This window comes from Staurois parvus, unplaced genomic scaffold, assembly GCF_062004578.1.
Source record: "Staurois parvus isolate SC_StPar_1 unplaced genomic scaffold, SC_StPar_1.0 ptg000468l, whole genome shotgun sequence".
In the NCBI taxonomy this organism is placed as follows: Eukaryota; Metazoa; Chordata; class Amphibia; order Anura; family Ranidae; genus Staurois; species Staurois parvus.
The window spans coordinates 2,457,297-2,482,274 of NW_028318264.1; the positions used below are offsets into that span (position 1 = coordinate 2,457,297).

The 24,978-nt window shown below is 38.8% G+C and overlaps 1 protein-coding gene across 2 annotated transcripts in view; it reads left to right on the forward strand.

Moving 5' to 3' along the window:
- The window catches only part of BAG1 (BAG cochaperone 1), a 59,672-nt gene that overhangs the window by 17,038 nt on the left and 17,656 nt on the right, over positions 1-24,978 (forward strand). For both annotated transcript variants that reach the window (XM_089689050.1, XM_089689051.1), the window contains exons 2-4: positions 17,667-17,795; positions 22,757-22,839; positions 24,518-24,631. In XM_089689050.1, the coding sequence (XP_089545176.1) occupies positions 17,667-17,795; positions 22,757-22,839; positions 24,518-24,631 (326 nt within the window). The remainder of the gene's footprint in view (positions 1-17,666; positions 17,796-22,756; positions 22,840-24,517; positions 24,632-24,978) is intronic.

Sequence of the window (24,978 nt, forward strand, 5' to 3'; positions counted from 1 at the left end):
TGACAGTTGGAAAATGACAGTTGGAAAATGACAGTTGGAAAATGACAGTTATTTTTGACAGTTGGAAAATGACAGTTGGAAAATGACAGTTGGAAAATGACAGTTGGAAAATGACAGTTATTTTTGACAGTTGGAAAATGACAGTTATTTTTGACAGTTGGAAAATGACAGTTATTTTTGACAGTTGGAAAATGACAGTTGGAAACGACAGTTATTTTTGACAGTTGGAAAATGACAGTTGGATAATGACAGTTGGAAAATGACAGTTATTTTTGACAGTTGGAAAATGACAGTTATTTTTGACAGTTGGAAAATGACAGTTGGAAAATGACAGTTATTTTTGACAGTTGGAAAATGACAGTTATTTTTGACAGTTGGAAAATGACAGTTGGAAAATGACAGTTATTTTTGACAGTTGGAAAATGACAGTTATTTTTGACAGTTGGAAAATGACAGTTGGAAAATGACAGTTATTTTTGACAGTTGGAAAATGACAGTTGGAAAATGACAGTTGGATAATGACAGTTGGATAATGACAGTTGGAAAATGACAGTTATTTTTGACAGTTGGAAAACGACAGTTGGAAAACGACAGTTGGAAAATGACAGTTGGAAAATGACAGTTATTTTTGACAGTTGGAAAGGACAGTTATTTTTGACAGTTGGAAAATGACAGTTGGATAATGACAGTTGGAAAATGACAGTTATTTTTGACAGTTGGAAAATGACAGTTGGAAAATGACAGTTGGAAAATGACAGTTGGAAAATGACAGTTATTTTTGACAGTTGGAAAATGACAGTTATTTTTGACAGTTGGAAAATGACAGTTGGAAAATTAGTTATTTTTGACAGTTGGAAAATGACAGTTATTTTTGACAGTTGGAAAATGACAGTTATTTTTGACAGTTGGAAAATGACAGTTGGAAAATGACAGTTATTTTTGACAGTTGGAAAATGACAGTTATTTTTGACAGTTGGAAAATGACAGTTATTTTTGACAGTTGGAAAATGACAGTTGGAAAATGACAGTTATTTTTGACAGTTGGAAAATGACAGTTATTTTTGACAGTTGGAAAATGACAGTTATTTTTGACAGTTGGAAAATGACAGTTATTTTTGACAGTTGGAAAATGACAGTTATTTTTGACAGTTGGAAAATGACAGTTGGAAAATGACAGTTATTTTTGACAGTTGGAAAATGACAGTTATTTTTGACAGTTGGAAAATGACAGTTATTTTTGACAGTTGGAAAATGACAGTTATTTTTGACAGTTGGAAAATGACAGTTGGAAAATGACAGTTGGAAAATGACAGTTATTTTTGACAGTTGGAAAATGACAGTTATTTTTGACAGTTGGAAAATGACAGTTGGAAAATTAGTTATTTTTGACAGTTGGAAAATGACAGTTATTTTTGACAGTTGGAAAATGACAGTTATTTTTGACAGTTGGAAAATGACAGTTGGAAAATGACAGTTATTTTTGACAGTTGGAAAATGACAGTTATTTTTGACAGTTGGAAAATGACAGTTATTTTTGACAGTTGGAAAATGACAGTTGGAAAATGACAGTTATTTTTGACAGTTGGAAAATGACAGTTATTTTTGACAGTTGGAAAATGACAGTTATTTTTGACAGTTGGAAAATGACAGTTATTTTTGACAGTTGGAAAATGACAGTTATTTTTGACAGTTGGAAAATGACAGTTGGAAAATGACAGTTATTTTTGACAGTTGGAAAATGACAGTTATTTTTGACAGTTGGAAAATGACAGTTATTTTTGACAGTTGGAAAATGACAGTTATTTTTGACAGTTGGAAAATGACAGTTGGAAAATGACAGTTATTTTTGACAGTTAAAAATAACTGTCATTTTCCAACTGTCATTTTCCAACTGTCAAAAATAACTGTCATTTTCCAACTGTCATTTTCCAACTGTCATTTTCCGACAGTTGGAAAATGACAGTTTGAAAATGACAGTTGGAAAAGGACAGTTGGAAAAGGACAGTTGGAAAAGGACAGTTGGAAAAGGACAGTTGGAAAAGGACAGTTGGAAAATGACAGTTATTTTTGACAGTTGGAAAATGACAGTTATTTTTGACAGTTGGAAAATGACAGTTGGAAAATTAGTTATTTTTGACAGTTGGAAAATGACAGTTATTTTTGACAGTTGGAAAATGACAGTTATTTTTGACAGTTGGAAAATGACAGTTGGAAAATGACAGTTATTTTTGACAGTTGGAAAATGACAGTTATTTTTGACAGTTGGAAAATGACAGTTGGAAAATGACAGTTATTTTTGACAGTTGGAAAATGACAGTTGGAAAATGACAGTTATTTTTGACAGTTGGAAAATGACAGTTGGAAAATGACAGTTGGAAAATGACAGTTATTTTTGACAGTTGGAAAATGACAGTTGGAAAATGACAGTTGGAAAATGACAGTTATTTTTGACAGTTGGAAAATGACAGTTATTTTTGACAGTTGGAAAATGACAGTTGGAAACGACAGTTATTTTTGACAGTTGGAAAATGACAGTTGGATAATGACAGTTGGAAAATGACAGTTATTTTTGACAGTTGGAAAATGACAGTTGGAAAATGACAGTTATTTTTGACAGTTGGAAAATGACAGTTATTTTTGACAGTTGGAAAATGACAGTTGGAAAATGACAGTTATTTTTGACAGTTGGAAAATGACAGTTATTTTTGACAGTTGGAAAATGACAGTTATTTTTGACAGTTGGAAAATGACAGTTGGAAAATGACAGTTGGAAAATGACAGTTATTTTTGACAGTTGGAAAATGACAGTTGGAAAATGACAGTTATTTTTGACAGTTGGAAAATGACAGTTGGAAAATGACAGTTATTTTTGACAGTTGGAAAATGACAGTTATTTTTGACAGTTGGAAAATGACAGTTATTTTTGACAGTTGGAAAATGACAGTTATTTTTGACAGTTGGAAAATGACAGTTGGAAAATGACAGTTGGAAAATGACAGTTATTTTTGACAGTTGGAAAATGACAGTTATTTTTGACAGTTGGAAAATGACAGTTGGAAAATTAGTTATTTTTGACAGTTGGAAAATGACAGTTATTTTTGACAGTTGGAAAATGACAGTTGGAAAATGACAGTTATTTTTGACAGTTGGAAAATGACAGTTATTTTTGACAGTTGGAAAATGACAGTTATTTTTGACAGTTGGAAAATGACAGTTGGAAAATGACAGTTATTTTTGACAGTTGGAAAATGACAGTTATTTTTGACAGTTGGAAAATGACAGTTATTTTTGACAGTTGGAAAATGACAGTTATTTTTGACAGTTGGAAAATGACAGTTATTTTTGACAGTTGGAAAATGACAGTTGGAAAATGACAGTTATTTTTGACAGTTGGAAAATGACAGTTATTTTTGACAGTTGGAAAATGACAGTTATTTTTGACAGTTGGAAAATGACAGTTATTTTTGACAGTTGGAAAATGACAGTTGGAAAATGACAGTTATTTTTGACAGTTAAAAATAACTGTCATTTTCCAACTGTCATTTTCCAACTGTCAAAAATAACTGTCATTTTCTAACTGTCATTTTCCAACTGTCATTTTCCGACAGTTGGAAAATGACAGTTTGAAAATGACAGTTGGAAAAGGACAGTTGGAAAAGGACAGTTGGAAAAGGACAGTTGGAAAAGGACAGTTGGAAAAGGACAGTTGGAAAAGGACAGTTGGAAAATGACAGTTATTTTTGACAGTTGGAAAATGACAGTTATTTTTGACAGTTGGAAAATGACAGTTGGAAAATTAGTTATTTTTGACAGTTGGAAAATGACAGTTATTTTTGACAGTTGGAAAATGACAGTTATTTTTGACAGTTGGAAAATGACAGTTGGAAAATGACAGTTATTTTTGACAGTTGGAAAATGACAGTTATTTTTGACAGTTGGAAAATGACAGTTATTTTTGACAGTTGGAAAATGACAGTTATTTTTGACAGTTGGAAAATGACAGTTGGAAAATGACAGTTGGAAAATGACAGTTATTTTTGACAGTTGGAAAATGACAGTTGGAAAATGACAGTTATTTTTGACAGTTGGAAAATGACAGTTGGAAAATGACAGTTGGAAAATGACAGTTGGAAAATGACAGTTATTTTTGACAGTTGGAAAATGACAGTTATTTTTGACAGTTGGAAAATGACAGTTATTTTTGACAGTTGGAAAATGACAGTTGGAAAATGACAGTTATTTTTGACAGTTGGAAAATGACAGTTATTTTTGACAGTTGGAAAATGACAGTTATTTTTGACAGTTGGAAAATGACAGTTATTTTTGACAGTTGGAAAATGACAGTTATTTTTGACAGTTGGAAAATGACAGTTATTTTTGACAGTTGGAAAATGACAGTTATTTTTGACAGTTGGAAAATGACAGTTGGAAAATGACAGTTATTTTTGACAGTTGGAAAATGACAGTTATTTTTGACAGTTGGAAAATGACAGTTGGAAAATGACAGTTGGAAAATGACAGTTATTTTTGACAGTTGGAAAATGACAGTTGGAAAATGACAGTTATTTTTGACAGTTGGAAAATGACAGTTGGAAAATGACAGTTGGAAAATGACAGTTGGAAAATGACAGTTATTTTTGACAGTTGGAAAATGACAGTTATTTTTGACAGTTGGAAAATGACAGTTGGAAAATGACAGTTGGAAAATGACAGTTATTTTTGACAGTTGGAAAATGACAGTTGGAAAATGACAGTTATTTTTGACAGTTGGAAAATGACAGTTATTTTTGACAGTTGGAAAATGACAGTTATTTTTGACAGTTGGAAAATGACAGTTGGAAAATGACAGTTATTTTTGACAGTTAAAAATAACTGTCATTTTCCAACTGTCATTTTCCAACTGTCAAAAATAACTGTCATTTTCCAACTGTCATTTTCCGACAGTTGGAAAATGATAGTTGGAAAAGGACAGTTGGAAAATGACAGTTGGAAAATGACAGTTATTTTTGACAGTTGGAAAATGACAGTTATTTTTGACAGTTGGAAAATGACAGTTGGAAAATTAGTTATTTTTGACAGTTGGAAAATGACAGTTATTTTTGACAGTTGGAAAATGACAGTTGGAAAATGACAGTTATTTTTGACAGTTGGAAAATGACAGTTATTTTTGACAGTTGGAAAATGACAGTTATTTTTGACAGTTGGAAAATGACAGTTGGAAAATGACAGTTATTTTTGACAGTTGGAAAATGACAGTTATTTTTGACAGTTGGAAAATGACAGTTATTTTTGACAGTTGGAAAATGACAGTTATTTTTGACAGTTGGAAAATGACAGTTATTTTTGACAGTTGGAAAATGACAGTTATTTTTGACAGTTGGAAAATGACAGTTGGAAAATGACAGTTATTTTTGACAGTTGGAAAATGACAGTTATTTTTGACAGTTGGAAAATGACAGTTATTTTTGACAGTTGGAAAATGACAGTTATTTTTGACAGTTGGAAAATGACAGTTATTTTTGACAGTTGGAAAATGACAGTTGGAAAATGACAGTTGGAAAATGACAGTTATTTTTGACAGTTGGAAAATGACAGTTATTTTTGACAGTTGGAAAATGACAGTTGGAAAATGACAGTTGGAAAATGACAGTTATTTTTGACAGTTGGAAAATGACAGTTATTTTTGACAGTTGGAAAATGACAGTTGGAAAATTAGTTATTTTTGACAGTTGGAAAATGACAGTTATTTTTGACAGTTGGAAAATGACAGTTGGAAAATGACAGTTATTTTTGACAGTTGGAAAATGACAGTTATTTTTGACAGTTGGAAAATGACAGTTATTTTTGACAGTTGGAAAATGACAGTTGGAAAATGACAGTTATTTTTGACAGTTGGAAAATGACAGTTATTTTTGACAGTTGGAAAATGACAGTTATTTTTGACAGTTGGGAAATGACAGTTATTTTTGACAGTTGGAAAATGACAGTTATTTTTGACAGTTGGAAAATGACAGTTGGAAAATGACAGTTATTTTTGACAGTTGGAAAATGACAGTTATTTTTGACAGTTGGAAAATGACAGTTATTTTTGACAGTTGGAAAATGACAGTTATTTTTGACAGTTGGAAAATGACAGTTGGAAAATGACAGTTATTTTTGACAGTTGGAAAATGACAGTTATTTTTGACAGTTGGAAAATGACAGTTATTTTTGACAGTTGGAAAATGACAGTTATTTTTGACAGTTGGAAAATGACAGTTGGATAATGACAGTTGGAAAATGACAGTTATTTTTGACAGTTGGAAAACGACAGTTGGAAAACGACAGTTGGAAAATGACAGTTATTTTTGACAGTTGGAAAATGACAGTTATTTATGACAGTTGGAAAATGACAGCTGAATAAAAAAAACCTGACGGTGTGTACCCAGCTCAAAGGGATATTAAAGCTTCTTTTTTTTGTAATAACAAACATGTTATACTGTTTTTGCACAGAGCAGCCCCAATCCTCCTCTTCTTGGGTCCCCTGCTGATGCTCCAGGCTCTTCCACCTTGACCAGAGCCCCCAATAGCAAGCCACTTGCTATGGGGGGACTGGTGTGTGCTCGCTCCTGAGCCTCACTCTGTGCAGCCATAAGACACAGAGAGCCGTCGTTCAGCCATCCCCACTGTCTCCTCATTGGCTGTCTGTCTGTGATTGTCTCAGCAAATGAGAGAGAGATCTAGGACAGCGAGGCTCCCTTGAACATTGTTGGATCAAGAGGGGGTTCTGGTGAGTATTGGGGGGATGCTGCACACAGAAGTTTACCTTCATGCATAGAATGCATGACAATAAAAACCCCTTCAGCATTTACAACTACTATAACCAGCAGAGCAGCCGCTCCGCATGGGATCCCGGATCTAGTGGAGATGTCTGTATTGGCGGAGCCTCCAGAGGGATCCTACAGGGATGGCACAGACACACTTACATTGCTCCAAGCAGGGTCAATGTGTTGAAGGAAAAATTGCCTTGCCTGAAATTCAGCTTTATGTCCCACCTCTTCATTTCCAGGTCATTTTTGCTGTGATACTTTGACTGTGAATTACTCGGTCATACGACACTACACCCAAACAAATGTTATATCTTATTCTTATGTCAGGTAGCAGTTTCATTGGTGGTCTTTAACCACTGGCCCTCCTGAGGATTTACCCCCCTTAATGACCAGGCCTCTTTTTTCTACTCGGCGCTGCACTAATTTAACTGATAATTGCGCGGTCATGCAATGCTGCACCCAAACAAAATTTACGTCCTTTTTTTACACAAATAGAGCTTTCTTTCGGTAGTATTTGATCAATTGTGCGCTTTTTATTTTTTGCGCTATAAACAAAAAAGCCCGAAAATGTTGAAGAATAATGATATTTTTTACTTTCAGCTATAAAAAATATATAGTAAACTCAAAATTAGTTATAAATTTAGGCCAAAATGTATTCTGCTCCATGTTTTTGGTAAAAAATCCTAATATATTGATTGCTTTGTGTGAACGTTATAGTGTCTACAAACTATGGTATAGATACTACAATTTACACCATTTTTTTGCTTCTACAGCACTCCACTAGTTTAACTGACAATTGCGCAGTCATGCAATACGGTACATAAATGAAAATTACGTCACTTTTTCCACACAAATAGAGCTTTCTTTTGGTGGTATTTTGATCACCTGTGTAATTTTTATTTGTGGCGCTATAAACAAACATTTTTGAGAATTTTGTTTTTTAATTATATTTTCTCATTTCAGTCATAAAAAATATCCAAAAAAACTAAAATTTTGTCATACATTTAGGTCAAAATGTATTCTTCTACAAGTTTTTGGTTTAAAAAATCCCAGTAAGTGTATATTTATTGCTTTGTGTGAAAGTTATAGCGTCTACAAACTATGGTATAGATAATGAAATTTACACAGCTTTTACTTTGACTGCTCATCACATTTCTTGAGGTGCTAAAATACCAGGATAGTACAAACAACCCCAAGTGACCCCTTTTCAGAAAGTAGACACCCTAAGCTATCTGCTGAGAGGCATATTGAGTCCATGGAAGATTTATTTTTTTTTTCCCACAAGTTGCTGGAAAATGACAAAAACATTTTTTTTTGTTTACACAAAGTTGTCATTTAAATGATATATTTATCGAACAATCCATGGATATATGTGGAATTACACCCCAAAATACATTCTGCTACTTTTACCGAGTATGGGGATACCACGTGTGTGAGACTTTTTAGGAGCCTAGCCACATACAGGAGCCTGGCCGCATACAGAAGCCTGAAATCCAATGGCCACTTTGAAAGCCTGAAGGTGCGTTTCACTTCCTCACTACCTATCACAGTTTTGAAGGCCCTGAAATGCCAGGATATCACCAACCCCCCTCCCCCCCCCCAAATGACCCCTTTTTGGAAAGTAGACACCCCAAGGAATTTAAAAAGATGCATGGTAAGTATTTTGCATGCATGGTGAGTGTAATGAGGAAATAAAGCCCTTTAAAAGCCTGAAGGTGCTTATTGGATTTTGGGGTCCTGTACTTGGCTAGACTGCCAAAACGTCTCTCACATGTGGTACCCCCATACTCGGGAGAAGTAGCAGAATGTATTTTGGGGAGTAATTCCCCATATACCCATCGCATGTGTGAGCAATAAATCATTTAATTGACAATTTTTTGTTATTTTCCAAAAACTTGTGGTAAAAAAAATAAATTTTTCAGGTTCAAAGCACGGGGGGGATCGAGGGTGATTTTTTTTTTTTTTTTAGTTATTTTGAGTTTTTTAAGATTATTTTTACACTGTCCCTTTCATTTTTTTTTTATCACTTTTAATGCTATCACAGTGAATGCAAATGGGCATCGTCATATATTCTTTTTTTGAAATCTGGGGTCTATGAGACTCTAGATCTCTCCTCTGCCCTTAAATTACAAATGGCGCTGTTTATATCCTGCGAAACTGAAGTGATGAAATGCTTGTAGCTTCCGCATTCTGGTCTCCAATCAACTCTATGGTCAGCTGGCAGAAACACTGGCTGCATTCTCTGGTTCCCCTGGTGGCACGGTACTGCCCGAGAAGGCCGTGGAAGGGAGCGGGGGAGGGGAGGCATCATCTCCCACTGCTTGTAAAAGCAATCCTGCAGCTAATTAGCCACTAGGATTTCTTTTACATGAAAGCCTATTGCCGGCTGAAAAAAAATGATACCAGGATGATGCCAGCAGCTGTAGGCATCAGCCTGGTATAACCATTCCAATTCCAGGGATGTACCAGTACATCGCTGATCCTTGTTGGGTATATATGCTATGTTCTTTTTTCAGCCTGTGGGCTGAATGAAAAAAAGAGAAGAAATCTCTGCCAGAAAAAGTGTGGTATGCCCACCATTAGAATATACTGCTCTGCATCCACCCACTTCTAATAGTGGGCACACATTAGGTCACACTGTTCCACATGCGCCAGTTCCAAGATTGTACAAATGTCTAAATAGTGCCACTCTTGAATAAAAATTGTCCATGTATAAGTGGTACCCCATATGGAAAAAGGATGACACCAAGTCCCAAACTATCATGCCACTGCTTCCCATGTAGTCTGTGCATCCAGGGGGCTCCACGTAACTATCTTTTCCCTCGTAAATTCAAAACTTATAAGTATAGCCTGTTGCCCTCTCACAGGTCTTCTACATTTTGACCCCATATCTGGCACGCTTGCTGGGGAGAAATTGTTTGAATGCAAGGCGGCCAGAAGAATTAATGAGGGACTCATCAACGCAGATTATTTGCTGGGGAGTATAGACATCTGCAAATTTTTGTTTCAGGTTATTTACGAGGGGCTGAATTTTGTGGAGCCGGTCAAATTCAGGGTCACCCCGAGGACGACAGAGTGTATTGTCGTTGAAATGCATAAAACACATTATAATCTCATATCTATGCCTGGCCATGGCAGCAGAGAACACGGGTATATGATGAATCGGGGCTGTGGACCAATACAACCGCTATTAATTTTTTTTTAGTAATGCCCATGTTGAGGGTTAGGCCCAAAAAAAGTTTAAATTCGGAAACCGTAATGGGTTTCCATTCGAATGGTCTGGCAAGGTTTGAATTTGGCTTGGCGGCAATAAATTGTTGTGCATATAAATTGCTTTGATCTACAATCAATGCATACAGATCTTCCGTGAAAAACAGCTCCAAAATATCAAGGGGAGTAGTTAAATTTGCTGTTTCCACCTGAATTCCAGGTTGGCAGTGAATGGGGGAAGTACGGGTGCTGCAGAATTTGTGGGCTGCCAATCGGAATTTGCAAGCACATCCGGAAGGATACTAGGGGCTCTACAGGCCTGTGTGCGAATTCTTGGTGGTTTCGGGACAATACTTGTGCTCACCACCGCACCAACTTGTACTGCACTTATGGGACTCGCCACATCACCAAGTGATACTGTAGTGCTGGTATTATTATTATACAGGATTTTTATAGTGCCAACAGTTTGCTCAGTGAGTTACAATATAACGGGAGAGAATACAGCAACAATACAGTTCAATACAAGAGGATTAGGAGGGCCCGGCTCCTTGGAGCTTACAGTCTAAGAGGTATGTGAAAGACCAGGATGTACTAGGTCACTGGTGCTCGCCAGTTCACCAAAAGGTAGCGTGGCACTAGTACTGGCTTTCTGCTGCATATGAGAGTCAGCAAAATTTACCGGCAAGTGCTAGCAGAGGTCAGGTCTTATTCTGTGAACACTGCGGTTTTATGTGCAATGTATCAAGTGACAGTGACCTACTGACACTGCACTTGCAGAAGGAGAACGGGGTAAGCGTAGGGGCCAAACGCAGGTACTGGCAGGTGCCGGGGCTGATCTCGCTAACGCTGCATTTTTGGGAATGCTATACTAATGTGAATGCTGGTATAGTGCTGGTCTGATCAAAGATATTGATCCGTTCAGACACTATACTAGCAATGGAGGTTTATTGTGTATGAGCGTGTTCCTGGCAATCAAGGGTTTAAATGTGATTGCTGGTGTACTGACGCTATCTGGGAGGGGCGTGAAAACCACGGGAGCGCGAATCACGTGTATATATATATATATATATATATATATATATATATATATATATATATATATATGATTTTACACACCCGTGCAGCCCTGTAGCAGTATTTCTGCTATATAGCGGTCAGGAAGCAGTTACATAAGCGGTTTGTGTTATGGCGCTGCATTACTTTAACTGACAATTGCGTGATCATGCAACACTGCACCCAAATTAAATTTACGTCCTTTTTTCCCTACGAATTGAGCTTTCTTTCGGTGGTATTTGATAGCCTGTGCGTTTTTTATTTTTTGCGCTATAAAAAAAAAATGACAGAGAATTTTGAGAAAAAAAACATTATTTTGGACTTTTTGCTATAAAACATGTCCAGTAAAAAAATTTAAATCAAATTTCTTCATAAATTTAGGCCAAAATGCCTGCAACATGTCTTTGCTAAAAAAAAATCCCAATACGTGTAAATTAATTGCTTTACGTGAAAGTTATAGCGCCTACAAATGGCTGTATATATACTTGAATTTATTTATTTTTTTATACTAATAATGGTGGCAATTAGCGATTTATGGCGGGACTGCGATGGACATTCTGACATTGGGGGGGAATTGACTTGTTGGGGTCACTGACATCCCCAGTGACACTAATACAGTAATCAGTGCAAAAAAAAAAAAACATTGACACTGTACTAATGGCACTGGGGAGGAAGGGGTTAACAATGAGAGGCAATCAAAGGGTTAACTGTGTGAGGGGAGTGTTTTACTAGGGGGGGTGTGTTCTTCACAGGAACACACGGATCCGGAAAGCTCTGCTCTGCTATCCGGAACAGTGTGCTCAAATTGACCGGGAGGAGAGCTGCAGTGTAAACACTGCAGCCGTGCTCCCTGTCAGTGATTGCCAGTAATCACCGGCCGGGACCTGATGATTGACACCCGCGGCCGCAATTGGCGGTGCGGTTAGGGCGCTCGCTCGCCTCCTTCCTGAAATGCGGAATCACGTATACATACGTGATTTTGTGCAGCGGTGCCGCCCTGCCGCAGTATATGTACTGTGGCTGGTTGGCAACCGGTTAATAACCACAGTTTTTTTTTAAATGTTTTTATTATATAGGTGCATTCACATCTCGTGTAAATACACATGGGCTGGCATGCTGCATTGCAAGCATTGCATTTTAACATGCACTTTTCTCCTCACTTCCTGGAAGATACGAAGATTCGACAGCATGGTAGGGGAGCCAAACTTTCTGGCCTGCTGTGCTGCCTGTGATTACATTATGTTGTGCTGAAAAAAAATGTAGGGCTTGCATGACATCTTGTTATCCTTAACATCTCCCCACCTTTCTCTACCCAATCTGATGAAGATTTTGGATTATTTTGCTCTAATCTCAGGTCCCCATATTAATCCAGGAAAATCACAAGCTGTTTCGGTGTCCCTTGCACCACATACTGTACATTACAAGCCCTTTGTCAAACTTTTCCATTTCAATGGCCCGATTCACTGCTATATTTAGGTATCCGGCTCTCTCCTTCTGAGGAAGGCCTTTATCAGGCTAATTTCCTCCCTTTGTTTAAAGGGTTGTCGGATTTGTGGGTCTCATGGAGCCATCTTCCGTTATCCTGGTTTGGTAGAATCAATGCAATCCGTATGACATACTTACCTAAGCTCTTATACTTTTTCAGAGTTCTACCAATCCTGATATCCCCCCATGTACTCCGAATCCAAAAGCAAAATATTCTTAGTTTTATCTGGGGTTGTCCCTGGCCTTGCCTCAACAAGCGATTAATGTTCACCCACAAAGCTCAAGGTGGCCTCTTGGTCCCTAATCATCAAGCCTACTATTTTGCAGCCAACCTTGCTTCTATTTCCTATTTACATGAGATTCTCCATTTGCTCCTATGGGCCACAATCGATATGGTTGACTCTTATCCGACTCCCTTGCCTTCTCTGCCGTGGCTCCCATCGCCCTTGTTGCACACTCTCAGGCTCTGGGATTCAATCAGATATTCTGCTGGTTTGATTTTGCCTCACTTGCCTCTCTTACGTCTCTTCCGATGTCCGTTGTTTCCTCCTGGATTAGACCAACCAGGTCAATTTTCCTGGTGGACAGAACTTGGGTTTTCAAACGTCCACTCCTTGCTCTCCCCAACCAGGATTGTTACCTTTGACACGCTTCGTTCATCTCATGAATACCTTTACAGGAACAATTTTGCTACCTTCAACTTTGTCACTTTGCCCACAATTTGATTAGGCCTCATCCGGCCCCCTCTCTCCTATCAGCTTTCCAAAGCATCTGTAGGTCCCATGCACTCGACAGGTGTAATCATCATTTATATATTCTTCTATTGTTTCCTCTATGCTCCTTTTCGCCTCCTTTACGCTCTTTTCAACAACATTGGGAATGTGAACTGTCAGTGACTTTGACACCTGAAGACTGGCAGATGATGATTCAAATGGCCTCCAGATGCTCCAGAAATGTCTCCATACTGGAAAATGCCTGTAAGGTTATGTATCGCTGGTACTACACACCAACTTACTTGGCCAAAGTCATTCCACCATACCCACCGACCTGCTTTTGGGGATGCCCTCAGCTAGGGACAATGGCCCATATTTGGTGGTCTTACCCTAAAGTGATGAGATTATGCATCTGGGTTTATGCACTCTTACATACTATATTTAACACGAACATAAAAAGGAACCCTTGAGAGGCCCCTCCTTTTTAAACCCAGTGAATCACTTTTGCGGGCAGAACGCATCTTTTTAATGCCGCAAAGGTTACAATAGCGAAGGCGTGGAAGACTCCTGCTCTTAGTTTGAAGTGGTAAAAAAACACATGAAAGATATCATGGTCAACAAGCAATTGACGTCTATGCTTTCTGATTCTCACGACCGGTTCCTGCGAGTTTGGAAACCCTGTATACCTCTTCTATACCCCTCACGTTTTGATCATACCTTATTAACATTGTGATTTCATGAACACATTTCCCTCCGAGACCATACATCTTTTTTTTCTTTTCCCTTTTTCTTGTTGACTTTTCTTGGGGTCGTCGTGTCTCTCCTGATTGTAAACTTTCCCTACTCTAGCAACTTACTTGTGACACATGTAGGTTATAACTGCACTTTTCCACCATAGTGCAGATCACCGTACTACGGTACTGTTCTTTCATTCTCTTTTTCCCTTCCTTCTCTTTTCTGGCTTTCTTCTAATTTTTCCTGCTGCTTCTTTTTTACTACAAAGTATTTCTTTGTCTTAGCTTATCATCGTTAAATTGGCTTTAGGGTGAAATGAACACAGTAACTCCGTGTGATGCAATTCTTTTCTTATATGGTAGGGCTTGCTGCCCTTGGGTTATTCCCCAAATTTCTTAAGTTGTTACTGGTTTTTATGCTTGAATTTAAAAAATGTCAGAACACCATTTCTACACTTGGCTTCGCTCCTCTGCATCCACCACACGTGTATTGTCATTTCTAATATTTTGTCATGACTGGCCGCTGTACTTGGTGTACTACGCTGTATATGTCTTTCTGATGTTTTCGTTATTTGGTTCTGTATCTCTGTATGCCATTTGTCAATAAAACCCTTTGTTAAAGAAAAATGTAGGGCTTGCACCAAACCAGTGCACTGAGTTAACACGCATTGGAAAAAACGTGTCCTTGCATGGGCATGCGTTTATAAATAGCGCTGAAGAAATAACCATCCACAACTTTTGTAATTTAAAGACATTTGGTGATAGGCAAGTGGTTAGATGTTAAACCTTCCACGTTTTTTACACTAGTACATTCTCATTTACCAGGGAAACATTTCCTAGTATATTATATAGTTGATATTTCCCCAAGCACTTACCTTTTTAAGCTTGGGTTCACACTGATGCGGTGCGGAATTCGCACTGGTTTCTGTGTGAATTCCACACCGCATCATAATCGCACCCCGTTCATGCAAACCACTGCGGGTGTGTATGTTAACAACACCCCAAAATCGGTCTGCAAAATGCGGTGCGATGTGTAGAATCGAATCGCATAGGTGTGAATACCCATGTGATTCGATTCTAGTGTGGACAAATAAAAGGGTCCTGCACCTTTTTGATGCGGTGCGATTTGATCCATACACTGCACAGAATTCGCATGTTTTGCACAGGAATGCGGTGTGGTTCCTGTCAGGGTGGATTTGATTTAAATCAAACTGATTTAAATCACGATGTAAATCACTAGTCAGTAAGGCTTGATTTAAATCCTAGTTTTCTACATAAAGACTAATTCTTGCTGGTATAACTTTAATATGCAAGTAGATGAAGATTTTTAGATTTTTAGAATAGTTTTTTTTATCCCCGGTTTAATAGGTTAATCATTCATATTTGGACAACTTTTCTGTTGTACTTAGGAAGGAGAAAAATAATCATTACCTTAATAATAACAATTTAAATAGATTTATTCATCTGAAACAATAACATTCCAGCATATGTGATTTGCTTAAACATCCATGTTTGTTAACTAATTTGGCTAAACAAAATATATATATTTAAGAAACTAAGGCTACGTTCACACTAGCCTTGTGTGCAGGCGGCAGAGAGGCTTTGGGAAGCGTTTTTACCGCTTCCCAAACGCCTCTGCCAACTCTGCACATTACAGCACATGGTGCTGTTCTAACAGAAGCGTTTGCGTCGCGTCGCGGCAAAACGGACGCCTCTGGTCGAGTCAGGAGGCTTTGAAGCCTCCTATTCTCGTCTATGGTGCCGCTCCGCAAACGACCGGCCGGCGTTTGCGGTGCGGTTGCGACGCGGTTGCGGGGCGTTTGCGGAGCGGTAACACCACTCAAATGCATTATAGGCGTTTGTGGGGCGTTATTAACGCTCGGCAAACGCCTAACAACCGCCGCTAAACCGCGCATGCGGCGTTTGCCGAGCGTTAAAAACGCTCCGCAAACACCGGACCAACGCTTGCCAAACGCTATAGGGGCGTTTGGCAAGCGTTGGCAAAACAGCCTAGTGTGAACGAGCCCTTTAGACTGTCAGCCCCTTCCTCCTCACACTTAGTTTCACTTTCTTCTTGTGCAGATCTATTCCACTCCAAACAATCAGAAAAATATTGTTTCTATTCTATTCACTGAACTTCTTGAAACTTAGCAGTGAAGGGGTTGATTCTGTATTCATAGGTTTGTAGAAGTTAGGATGAAGGTCTTTTTCTTAACTCTGTTCATGTTATAACATTTTTGCTGTGAAGAAGAGGCATGTGATCTCCGCTGAGTCAAATTCAGTTTTGAGAACTGCAAAAGTAAACCAATCATCTGTGATAATATCTTGTAGGCAGAGAAACTGCCCAATAATCTTACAAAAACCTCTGGAAGAGCATGACATTGTGAATGGATTCATGGAATTTATTTACCAAAAAAATTAAACATATACAGCCTTATTCTACATAATTAAAAAACGAATCTTTATTTCATGATGGAATAACCTTTGGATGGTAATATATTTTCCTCAAAAAGCATTTTGTTTTAAAAAATCTGATTTAAATAAAAAAAATCTGATTTAATTAAAAAAAATCTGATTTTTTTTTGATTTTTAAAAAAAAATCATTGATTTTTATCCACCCTGGTTCCTGTACAAATCACATGCGATATGCCGCACCGCAAAAGTGTGAACCCAGGCTAAATCTTCACTGGTGCTGATTCTAGACTTTTTGACACAGCCTCCCCAAAATGACCACTAGATCACAAGGGAAAGTGCAATCCCCATCAGCTGTCCATTAACTGAGAGGAGGTGGGAACAGGTTGAGGGGCATGTTGTCCTAGGCTTTTGAGCTATATGTTTGTGTTGAAGCACACAGCCTGCAGCCCTACCAAATAGCATCAGAAGATACCACTTGCATGCATCAGCATTCAGATTGAATTTAGTACACAGTGACAAAACCTGTTTTGCACCTGTATACTTCCAAATTTTTAGTAGTCTGTTAAGACTGCATTAAAGCCCGATTGAGCTTTTACCTGAAAATGGTTACATTCCAGTTGCATCAGAACAAAATGTCTTACAGTTCATTTTCTTTCTAAAGCACCCACAGCCTGAGTAGAAAAGCCTGCCTCCTTCCAGCTTACTAGAGAAAAGGACTTTTGCTCCCTGTGAGGAAGCAGTAGTCTCACTGCAGCAGTCAGACACAGCTCCTACTGAGTCACACCTAGAATTCTGCAACTAGCAAAGCTCAATCTCCCTGCTAATTGAAAGCTCAAGCTTGTCAGATCTCGGCAAAGAGGTCACAGCTTGCCCACGCAGAGCAAGTGTCCCACTTTCCAGCTGTCGATGGCGGACAGGTTTTTCTACTTCGGCTGCGACTGCATTGGAAAGAAAACCAACTGTAAGAGGCTGAACATCTTTGGTTTTGATGTACTTGGAATGTATTTAGCTTATTTAAAGGGTTAGTTCACCTTTACCAGAAAAACTGCCTATTCAGATATGGGGTGTCTGTAGATAAGAACAAACTGTGCAGTGTTACCCAAAGTTGAATAATGCCCTTGCTAAAGGTAGGCCATTTACGTATCACATGAAGCCTGACGGGAAAACTTCTAGGACGTTGCTAAGAGAGGCCTAGCTGTTACTGCTCACCTTCACCATCACAAAAGTGAATGCTGTCTGTGTTACAGGAAGTGAGAAGCACAAACTGCAGGTGGTTCCCCAGGAAGAACATGATGATCCAATTCTTCAAGACTTGGCATCGATTGTGGAGAAAGTCACTGGTGTACCCCTTGCATCACAGAGACTCATTTACAAAGGTAACATCGAGATTTTGTTTTTCTGGCACTAATGTATGATGACAGACTTATAGGGGTTGCTTGCGGTATAATCACACCTAGACCTGATGCTGGGTGCAGTCTGTGTGAGTCCCAAGCATCCACCAACCAGGGGTTCTGCGGGCTTCACATCGCTTTGCATGTAGGTGTACACCACTCTAAAATATGTCTTGCTCGGGCCTACACAAAAGTCAATTTCATTAGTATCCAGTCAGGTAGACGCACTTAATAGCAAAAGATGATTGCACAATCAATTTGTAACATACACTCACCTGCCACTCTATTAAGTACACCTTGCTAGTACCATGTTGGACCCCCTTTTGCCTTCAGAACTTTCCTAATTCTTCGTGGCATAGATTCAACAAGGTGTTGGAAACATTCTTCAGAGACTTTGGTCCATATTGACATCATAGCATCACACAGTTGCTGCAGATTTGTGGGCTGCACATTCATGATGCAAATGTCCCGTTCCACCACATCCCAAAGGTGTTCTATTGGATTGAGATCTGGTGACTGTGGAGACCATTGGAGTACAGTGAACTCATTGTCATGTTCAAGAAACCAGTTTGAGATGATTTAAGCTTTGCGATATGGTGCATTATTCTACTGGAAGCAGCCATCAGAAGATGGGTACAGTGGCACCTGGTGTGGTCTTCTGCTGCTGTAGCCCATCTGCTTCAAGGTTTGACGTGGTGTTCGTTCAGAGATGCATACCTTGGTTGTAACGAGTGGGTATTTGAGTTACTGTTGCCTTTCTGTCATCTCAAACCAGTCTGCTCATTCTCCTCTGACCTCTGACATCAGCAAGGCATTTTCGTCCACACAACTGCCGCTCACGGGATATTTTCTCTTTTTCTGACCATCCTCTGTAAACCCTAGAGATGGTTGTGCATGAAAATCCCAGTATATCAGCAGTTTTTATAAATACTCAGACCAGCCTGTCTGGCACCAACAACCATGCCACATTCAAAGTCACTTTCTTCCCCATTCTGATGCTCGGTTTGAACTTCACCATGTCTAGGATTGAGATCTGAGGTCAGGAAACGCATTGAGTGCATTGAGTTGCTGCCATGTGATTGGCTATTTAGCAATTTGTGTTACCAAGCAATTGAACAGATATACCTAATAAAGTAACCGGAGAGTGTATGGTCAGCTTAAGAGAGCCACTGGCCCATCTTCATTACTGCACTGTATTGGTTTTACTTTTTGACGCATTATAAAATTTCTACTTTTAAAGGCAATGCTAGTAATTGGAATTCAGTGTAGCCGATCCAGATGTGTGTAGTGTCACAATTTTACCTCCACAGCGCCCCCCTTAGTGTTTGGCAGAAGCTGCACTAGCAGTATTGGGGTGTGGAGTTTGTTTCCTGGCCTCTATCCTTAATTTGACAATGAAACTAATCCCTCCTGACGCAAATGTATCCCAGGCTCTATAATGGATGCCTTAAGTGGTATTAAACCCAGAAACAAAAATAACATATTGCAGCTTACAAATTCTTAGATGTGGTGGCTGCATGTGTTTCCTTTTATTTTCACCTGTTGATCCAGTTAGTAAGTCTCTGGGAGAATGTAGAGATAGGCCATTTATCACTGACAGGGGTGATTACAATGGTCAGCTGTTATTCATTGATATAGAACCCTTATCCTAAAAAATAGTTCCTATGACTGCTTAAGGGTCCATCACCCCATCCCTACCTGTTGGCAACAAAATGCTGAGCTGAGCAGATGTACAATCAGGAATCTTGTGTTTTTTCTGCCCCAGATCTTGGGGAATCCTGGGATGCAGTGAAGCTGATTAAAATATGTGCACAGGCAAATGGAGGTGTCTGTTTTATAAGGACTGGTGGCTGATTTGAGAAGTTAGAACCTACAAAGGTTACCTATAGTCCTTTAGCTAACCTTGAAAATGTATTCCTAAACCCTTCATGTTAAGTCTAGTATTTAACATCTAAAATCTTACTCTTACCTTGGGGCTGCCTTCATGCAGGCCATGTCTGGCCTGATCAGCAGAGGATCTGGGAACAGATTGCTGCTGAATTGGAGCAGAGCAGTACGGATTTCATTCAGTTTTTTGTCATAGGAGCATTCCAGATTAATATTACTCCGTCCGTTTTCATCAGACTACGCCAGATCTGCCATGTTTAGGTCAGAAAAACTGAATTTTTTTTTGGGATCTGGATGGACTCAAGGATCAGATGGCCCATGTGAAGGGGGCCTAAACTTTAAACTAAATCTAACCCCAAAGCATATGCCTAACCTATATAATGCTGGACTTACTTTCTCAGTGCATTAGGGATCTGCTTGTAATGCTACCATTCTCATGAAGCATTGAAAACTGTGCCAAGTTGAACAGCTCCACCGCATTCTGTCACTCAAGTCTGTTTCTGATTAACTTCTTTAGTCTGTCATGTTACATTTCCTCCATCTACTAGCAGCAAGCCTGTAGTGTTTTATAGAGACATTTCTATGTCGCATGGACAGATCAAGTTGTGTTAACTATATGTCCTCAGACCCAGATTTTCAAGAGACAAATTGGTTGCACAAAGTAATGCAGGCCATAGATGGGGAGAAAACCGGCCGATTTTTCTTTAAAAAAACGAAAAATCGGTCGTTTAATCAGCCGACATTACCAGGAATGGTAAAATAAATCGACCGATTTTTAACCTGTCTACAGCTGGCAAAAAGTGTCCCTGCAGAGAGCTTTACTATTTCTTTGACAGTGCTTTGACATTTACAGCGGCTGCAACAATGTATCTATTTGTATCCATTTCGGATACAGATGTTTTTATTCGGAAACAAATAGATACATTGTTGCAACCGCTATAAATGTCAAGGAACTGTCAAAGAAATAGTGGAGCTCTCTGCAGGGACACTTTTTGCCGGACTGGAATTCTTCTTCTTCATCCTCTTCTTCATCCTCTTCTTCTTCATCCTCTTCTTCTTCATCCTCTTCTTCTTCATCCTCTTCTTCTTCTTACTCTTCTTCTTCCACCTCTTCTTCTTCCTCTTCCTCTTTTTCATCCTCTTCTTCTTCTTCATCCTCTTCTTCATCCTCTTCTTCTTCTTCATCCTCCTCTTCTTCTTCATCCTCGACTTCTTTTTGTCTTCCTCTTGCAGGTCACTGCTCATGCGCAGATTTTTTATTGGTAAAAAGATCGGCCGATTTGCCCATAATTGCCGCGAAAATCGGGCGATCGGCAAAATCGGCCAATCTTTTTCCAACTTTACCGATAAAAAAAAATCTGCCAAAATACCGAAAAACGGCCGAACAATTAACCCACTAACGATCCGAAAATCGGCCGATTTTATTTTCGGCCGAAAAATCGGCCGATTTTCGACCCATCTATGGCCTGCATAAATCTAATTTATTAGCTTAATTCGTCTTCTGAAACTGTTTTCTTTTGATTCTCCCAGTAGTAAAGACTGCCATCTACAGGGTATAGCACTGGCTAAATCACTTTGGACTGCCATCTACAGGGTATAGCACTGGCTAAATCACTTTGGACTGCCATCTACAGGGTATAGCACTGGCTAAATCACTTTGGACTGCCATCTACAGGGTATAGCACTGGCTAAATCACTTTGGACTGCCATCTACAGGGTATAGCACTGGCTAAATCACTTTGGACTGCCATCTACAGGGTATAGCACTGGCTAAATCACTTTGGGCAAATTGGTTGGTTTTAAGTAGAAAGCATGTGTGCTAGGAAGCCAGTTAATTCCGTTTTCTATCTCAACCCAGCCAGTTTGCCCAAAATGATTTAGCCAGTGCTATACCCTGTAGATGGCAGTCCAAAGTGATTTAGCCAGTGCTATACCCTGTAGATGGCAGTCCAAAGTGATTTAGCCAGTGCTATACCCTGTAGATGGCAGTCCAAAGTGATTTAGCCAGTGCTATACCCTGTAGATGGCAGTCCAAAGTGATTTAGCCAGTGCTATACCCTGTAGATGGCAGTCCAAAGTGATTTAGCCAGTGCTATACCCTGTAGATGGCAGTCTTCACTACTGAGTGAATCAAAAGAAAACATTGCATGAACAGTGCACTTCAAGGCCAAGTAGTACTGAAGCTCAGGTTCTCATTTGATGTTTGGTATGTTTATTCACAAATATTATTACAGCTAGCAGGAGGGGTTTTTAAACTGTATCCCTGCATTAAGTTTGTGTATAGAGATAAAGAAGAAGGGAATACAAATGATTATATATTGCATAACATAAATTAAAGCTGGCCATAGTTGGATTAAAATTTGGCTGGCTCAGCAGGGATGGGACAAAGTTCGATCCACCTATGGCTGTTCATGTTCAAGCCGATCTAACGATTAACCTCTCAAACCGGCTTGTTGAAAAATGTTCCTATGATCAGTGCTGCAGCACAGATCAGTGTATTCAGACAGTGGAGGAGTCCTGCTGTCAGAGTACAATAACACAGCTGGGAGGATTCCCCCATCCACCTTTGCTGGTGTGGATGGGGGAATCCGTTCAGTTGATCCACGTATGGCCAGCCTAAGGCTGTGACTACACTGGTGATTGAATGTCTCTGCTACTGGGAGACCCAACTACTCGTTGGCAGTTGCCTCATGTGCAGCACCCTGAAATGAATGCGGTGTTAATGAGATAACTGCCAGTATGTAGGTATATAGCATATAGATTACATTTCCCATGTAGCCCTGGCTTCAGCATAAATGTAATGTTATTTTTTCACTTTATTGTTACATTTTATTAAAGGTTTTGACTACCGTACTACTTCCTCTTCAGCCTCACAATTGATGGCAGCCAAGATGAGTGTTCACCTTTTTAGAGTATTTAGTTTACAAAGAAGGAAATAAATGTTACCATAATATAGTACTGTAAATACACCACATAGTAAAGATAACATACCGTTATGGTTATGGGCAGTGTCACGCTTCTGTATTGTTTATTGTTGTTTTTTTTATTTTTTAATCTAGGAAAATCCCTTAAGGAGATGGAACAGACTTTATCAGCCCTAGGGGTACAAAATGGTTGTAAAATAATGCTGATTGGGAAGAAGGTAATATTTGAACTGATGCATTTTAAATGGCAAAAATAACATGTATTTTTTCAGATTTTAACCACTTAACCTCCCTGGAGGTATTCCCGAGTGTAGCTCAGGGTAAAGTTTCAGTACCAAAAGCGGTAACCCCGAGCTACACTTGGGCTTACCATGCGGTGCTGCTCCGGCATCTGTTCTTGACTTACCTTGTCCTGCGCTCCCGCGATGTCCTTCCTGCAGTGTCCCCGGCAATGTAATCCGGTGGATGCCTGCATCCGTCTTCTGGGTTCCATCCCCTGCGACGTCGGGACGTACGGGGGACGGAACTGGCGGGAAATTTGAAAATGACAAAAAGTGACATTCACTAAATACACTAAAATCACATAGTAAAACATTCCTGTATCAAACCATTTCACATACATTTTGTCCCAAGTGCTTTGTCCTGTGCCCTGCCTGCATTTTTACTGTTCTTTCTGCCTGGAAACTGAGAAACGTCCATGGCGTCCAAAAAGCGTCCCTTTAGGTCAAAATCGGTTTTAGACCAGCTAGAGAACAGCGATAGTAAATCAGAATCACTTGCAGAATTGAGTGATAATGATTTGTGGGGGAAATTCGTCATCAGACACTGAAAACGATTTTGTGACTTTGCTCAGTGATGTGCGAACTTGGCGCTATATTTCAAATTTCAGTGTTTTTGCTTTGATTATATTATTGAATTAAATTTATTATTATATTATTATTTTTTATGAATATTTATTAAATTATAATTTAGGATTTCGTGTTTCAAATTTTATCCTACACGGGATGTTTACTAGACTCTTGTTCGGACAGATTTCAGTGAGTTATTACTAAAAATTACAGGCCTACAATAAAAAAAATACATATTTCCATGCAAAAAAATGTACCGCTTTGAGCACAGAAATATGAACATAATCAGACCGCTAGGGAGGTTAAGCTCTGTAAGATTTTACCCCCTTCATGACTATCTGGCATTTTTTTTTGCTCTTCGGCACTGCGCTGCTTTAATTGGTAATTGCTTGGTCATGTAATGCTGTACCCAAATTAAATTTTATATGATTTGTTTTTCACAAAAAAGAGCTTTCTTTTGGAGGTATTTGATCACCACTGGGTGTTTTTTATTTTTTATTATATAAATGAAAAAAAGACTGAAATTAAAAAAATATATAGATATCTTTTACTTTCTACTATAAAGCACATCCAATAAAACATTTTAAAAATTGCAATAAGTGTATACTATTATTATACAGGATTTATATGGCGCCAACAGTTTGCTCATCGCTTTACAATATAACGGGAGACAATACAGTAGCTATACAGTTCAATAGAAGAGGGTTAGGAGGGCCCTGCTCCTTGGAGCTTACAATCTAGGAGGGAGGGGCTAGTGGTACAAAAGGTAGTAACTGTGGGGGATGGACTGGTTGGAAGAGTAGAAGATTTCAGTATTAGCTGAGGGCAGGATAGGCTTCCCTGAAGAGATAGGTTTTCAGAGATCGCCTAAAAGTGAGCAGAGTAGGTGATAGTCTGATAAATTGGGGTAGAGAGTTCCAGAGGATGGGGGAAGCTCTTTTTTTGATCTCCCTTATTTCCCATTTGCTGCATCGTTTCCACTGTGTATAACATTTGTTATGTTACATGATGTTACAGTCATACATATTATACCTTTCTAATTTAACAGAACTGCCCAGAAGAGGAGTCAGAATTAAAGAAACTAAAAGATTTGGAAAAATCAGTTGAACAAATAGCAAGTAAATTGGAAGATGTTAACAAAGAGCTCTCAGGAATTCAGAAGGTATAATCTGTGCATTTGTTAGTTTTGTGTTAATTTCAGCTTTGTAGCCCTGTGAGACTCCTATTTTATTACACCTTGTATGTTCTGCCTGGTGTGGAGTTAAAGTGTACCTGTTAACCAGAGACACCATGCACCATTTTGTAGGTATCAGATAAAGAATGCATTGGTAAAAAAGAAAAAAAAAACACTTCTCAGTAATGTAGTATTTTCAGTTCAGTGTCGCCATTCTTGGGCGAAGATATACTTACAAACATATTTCGTGTAGTTAACAAAGCCCCATGCTGTGTGACGTGGGAAACTGGCGTGAGTGACATGCACCACATTTACAAAGCAGACTTGTTTCAGGT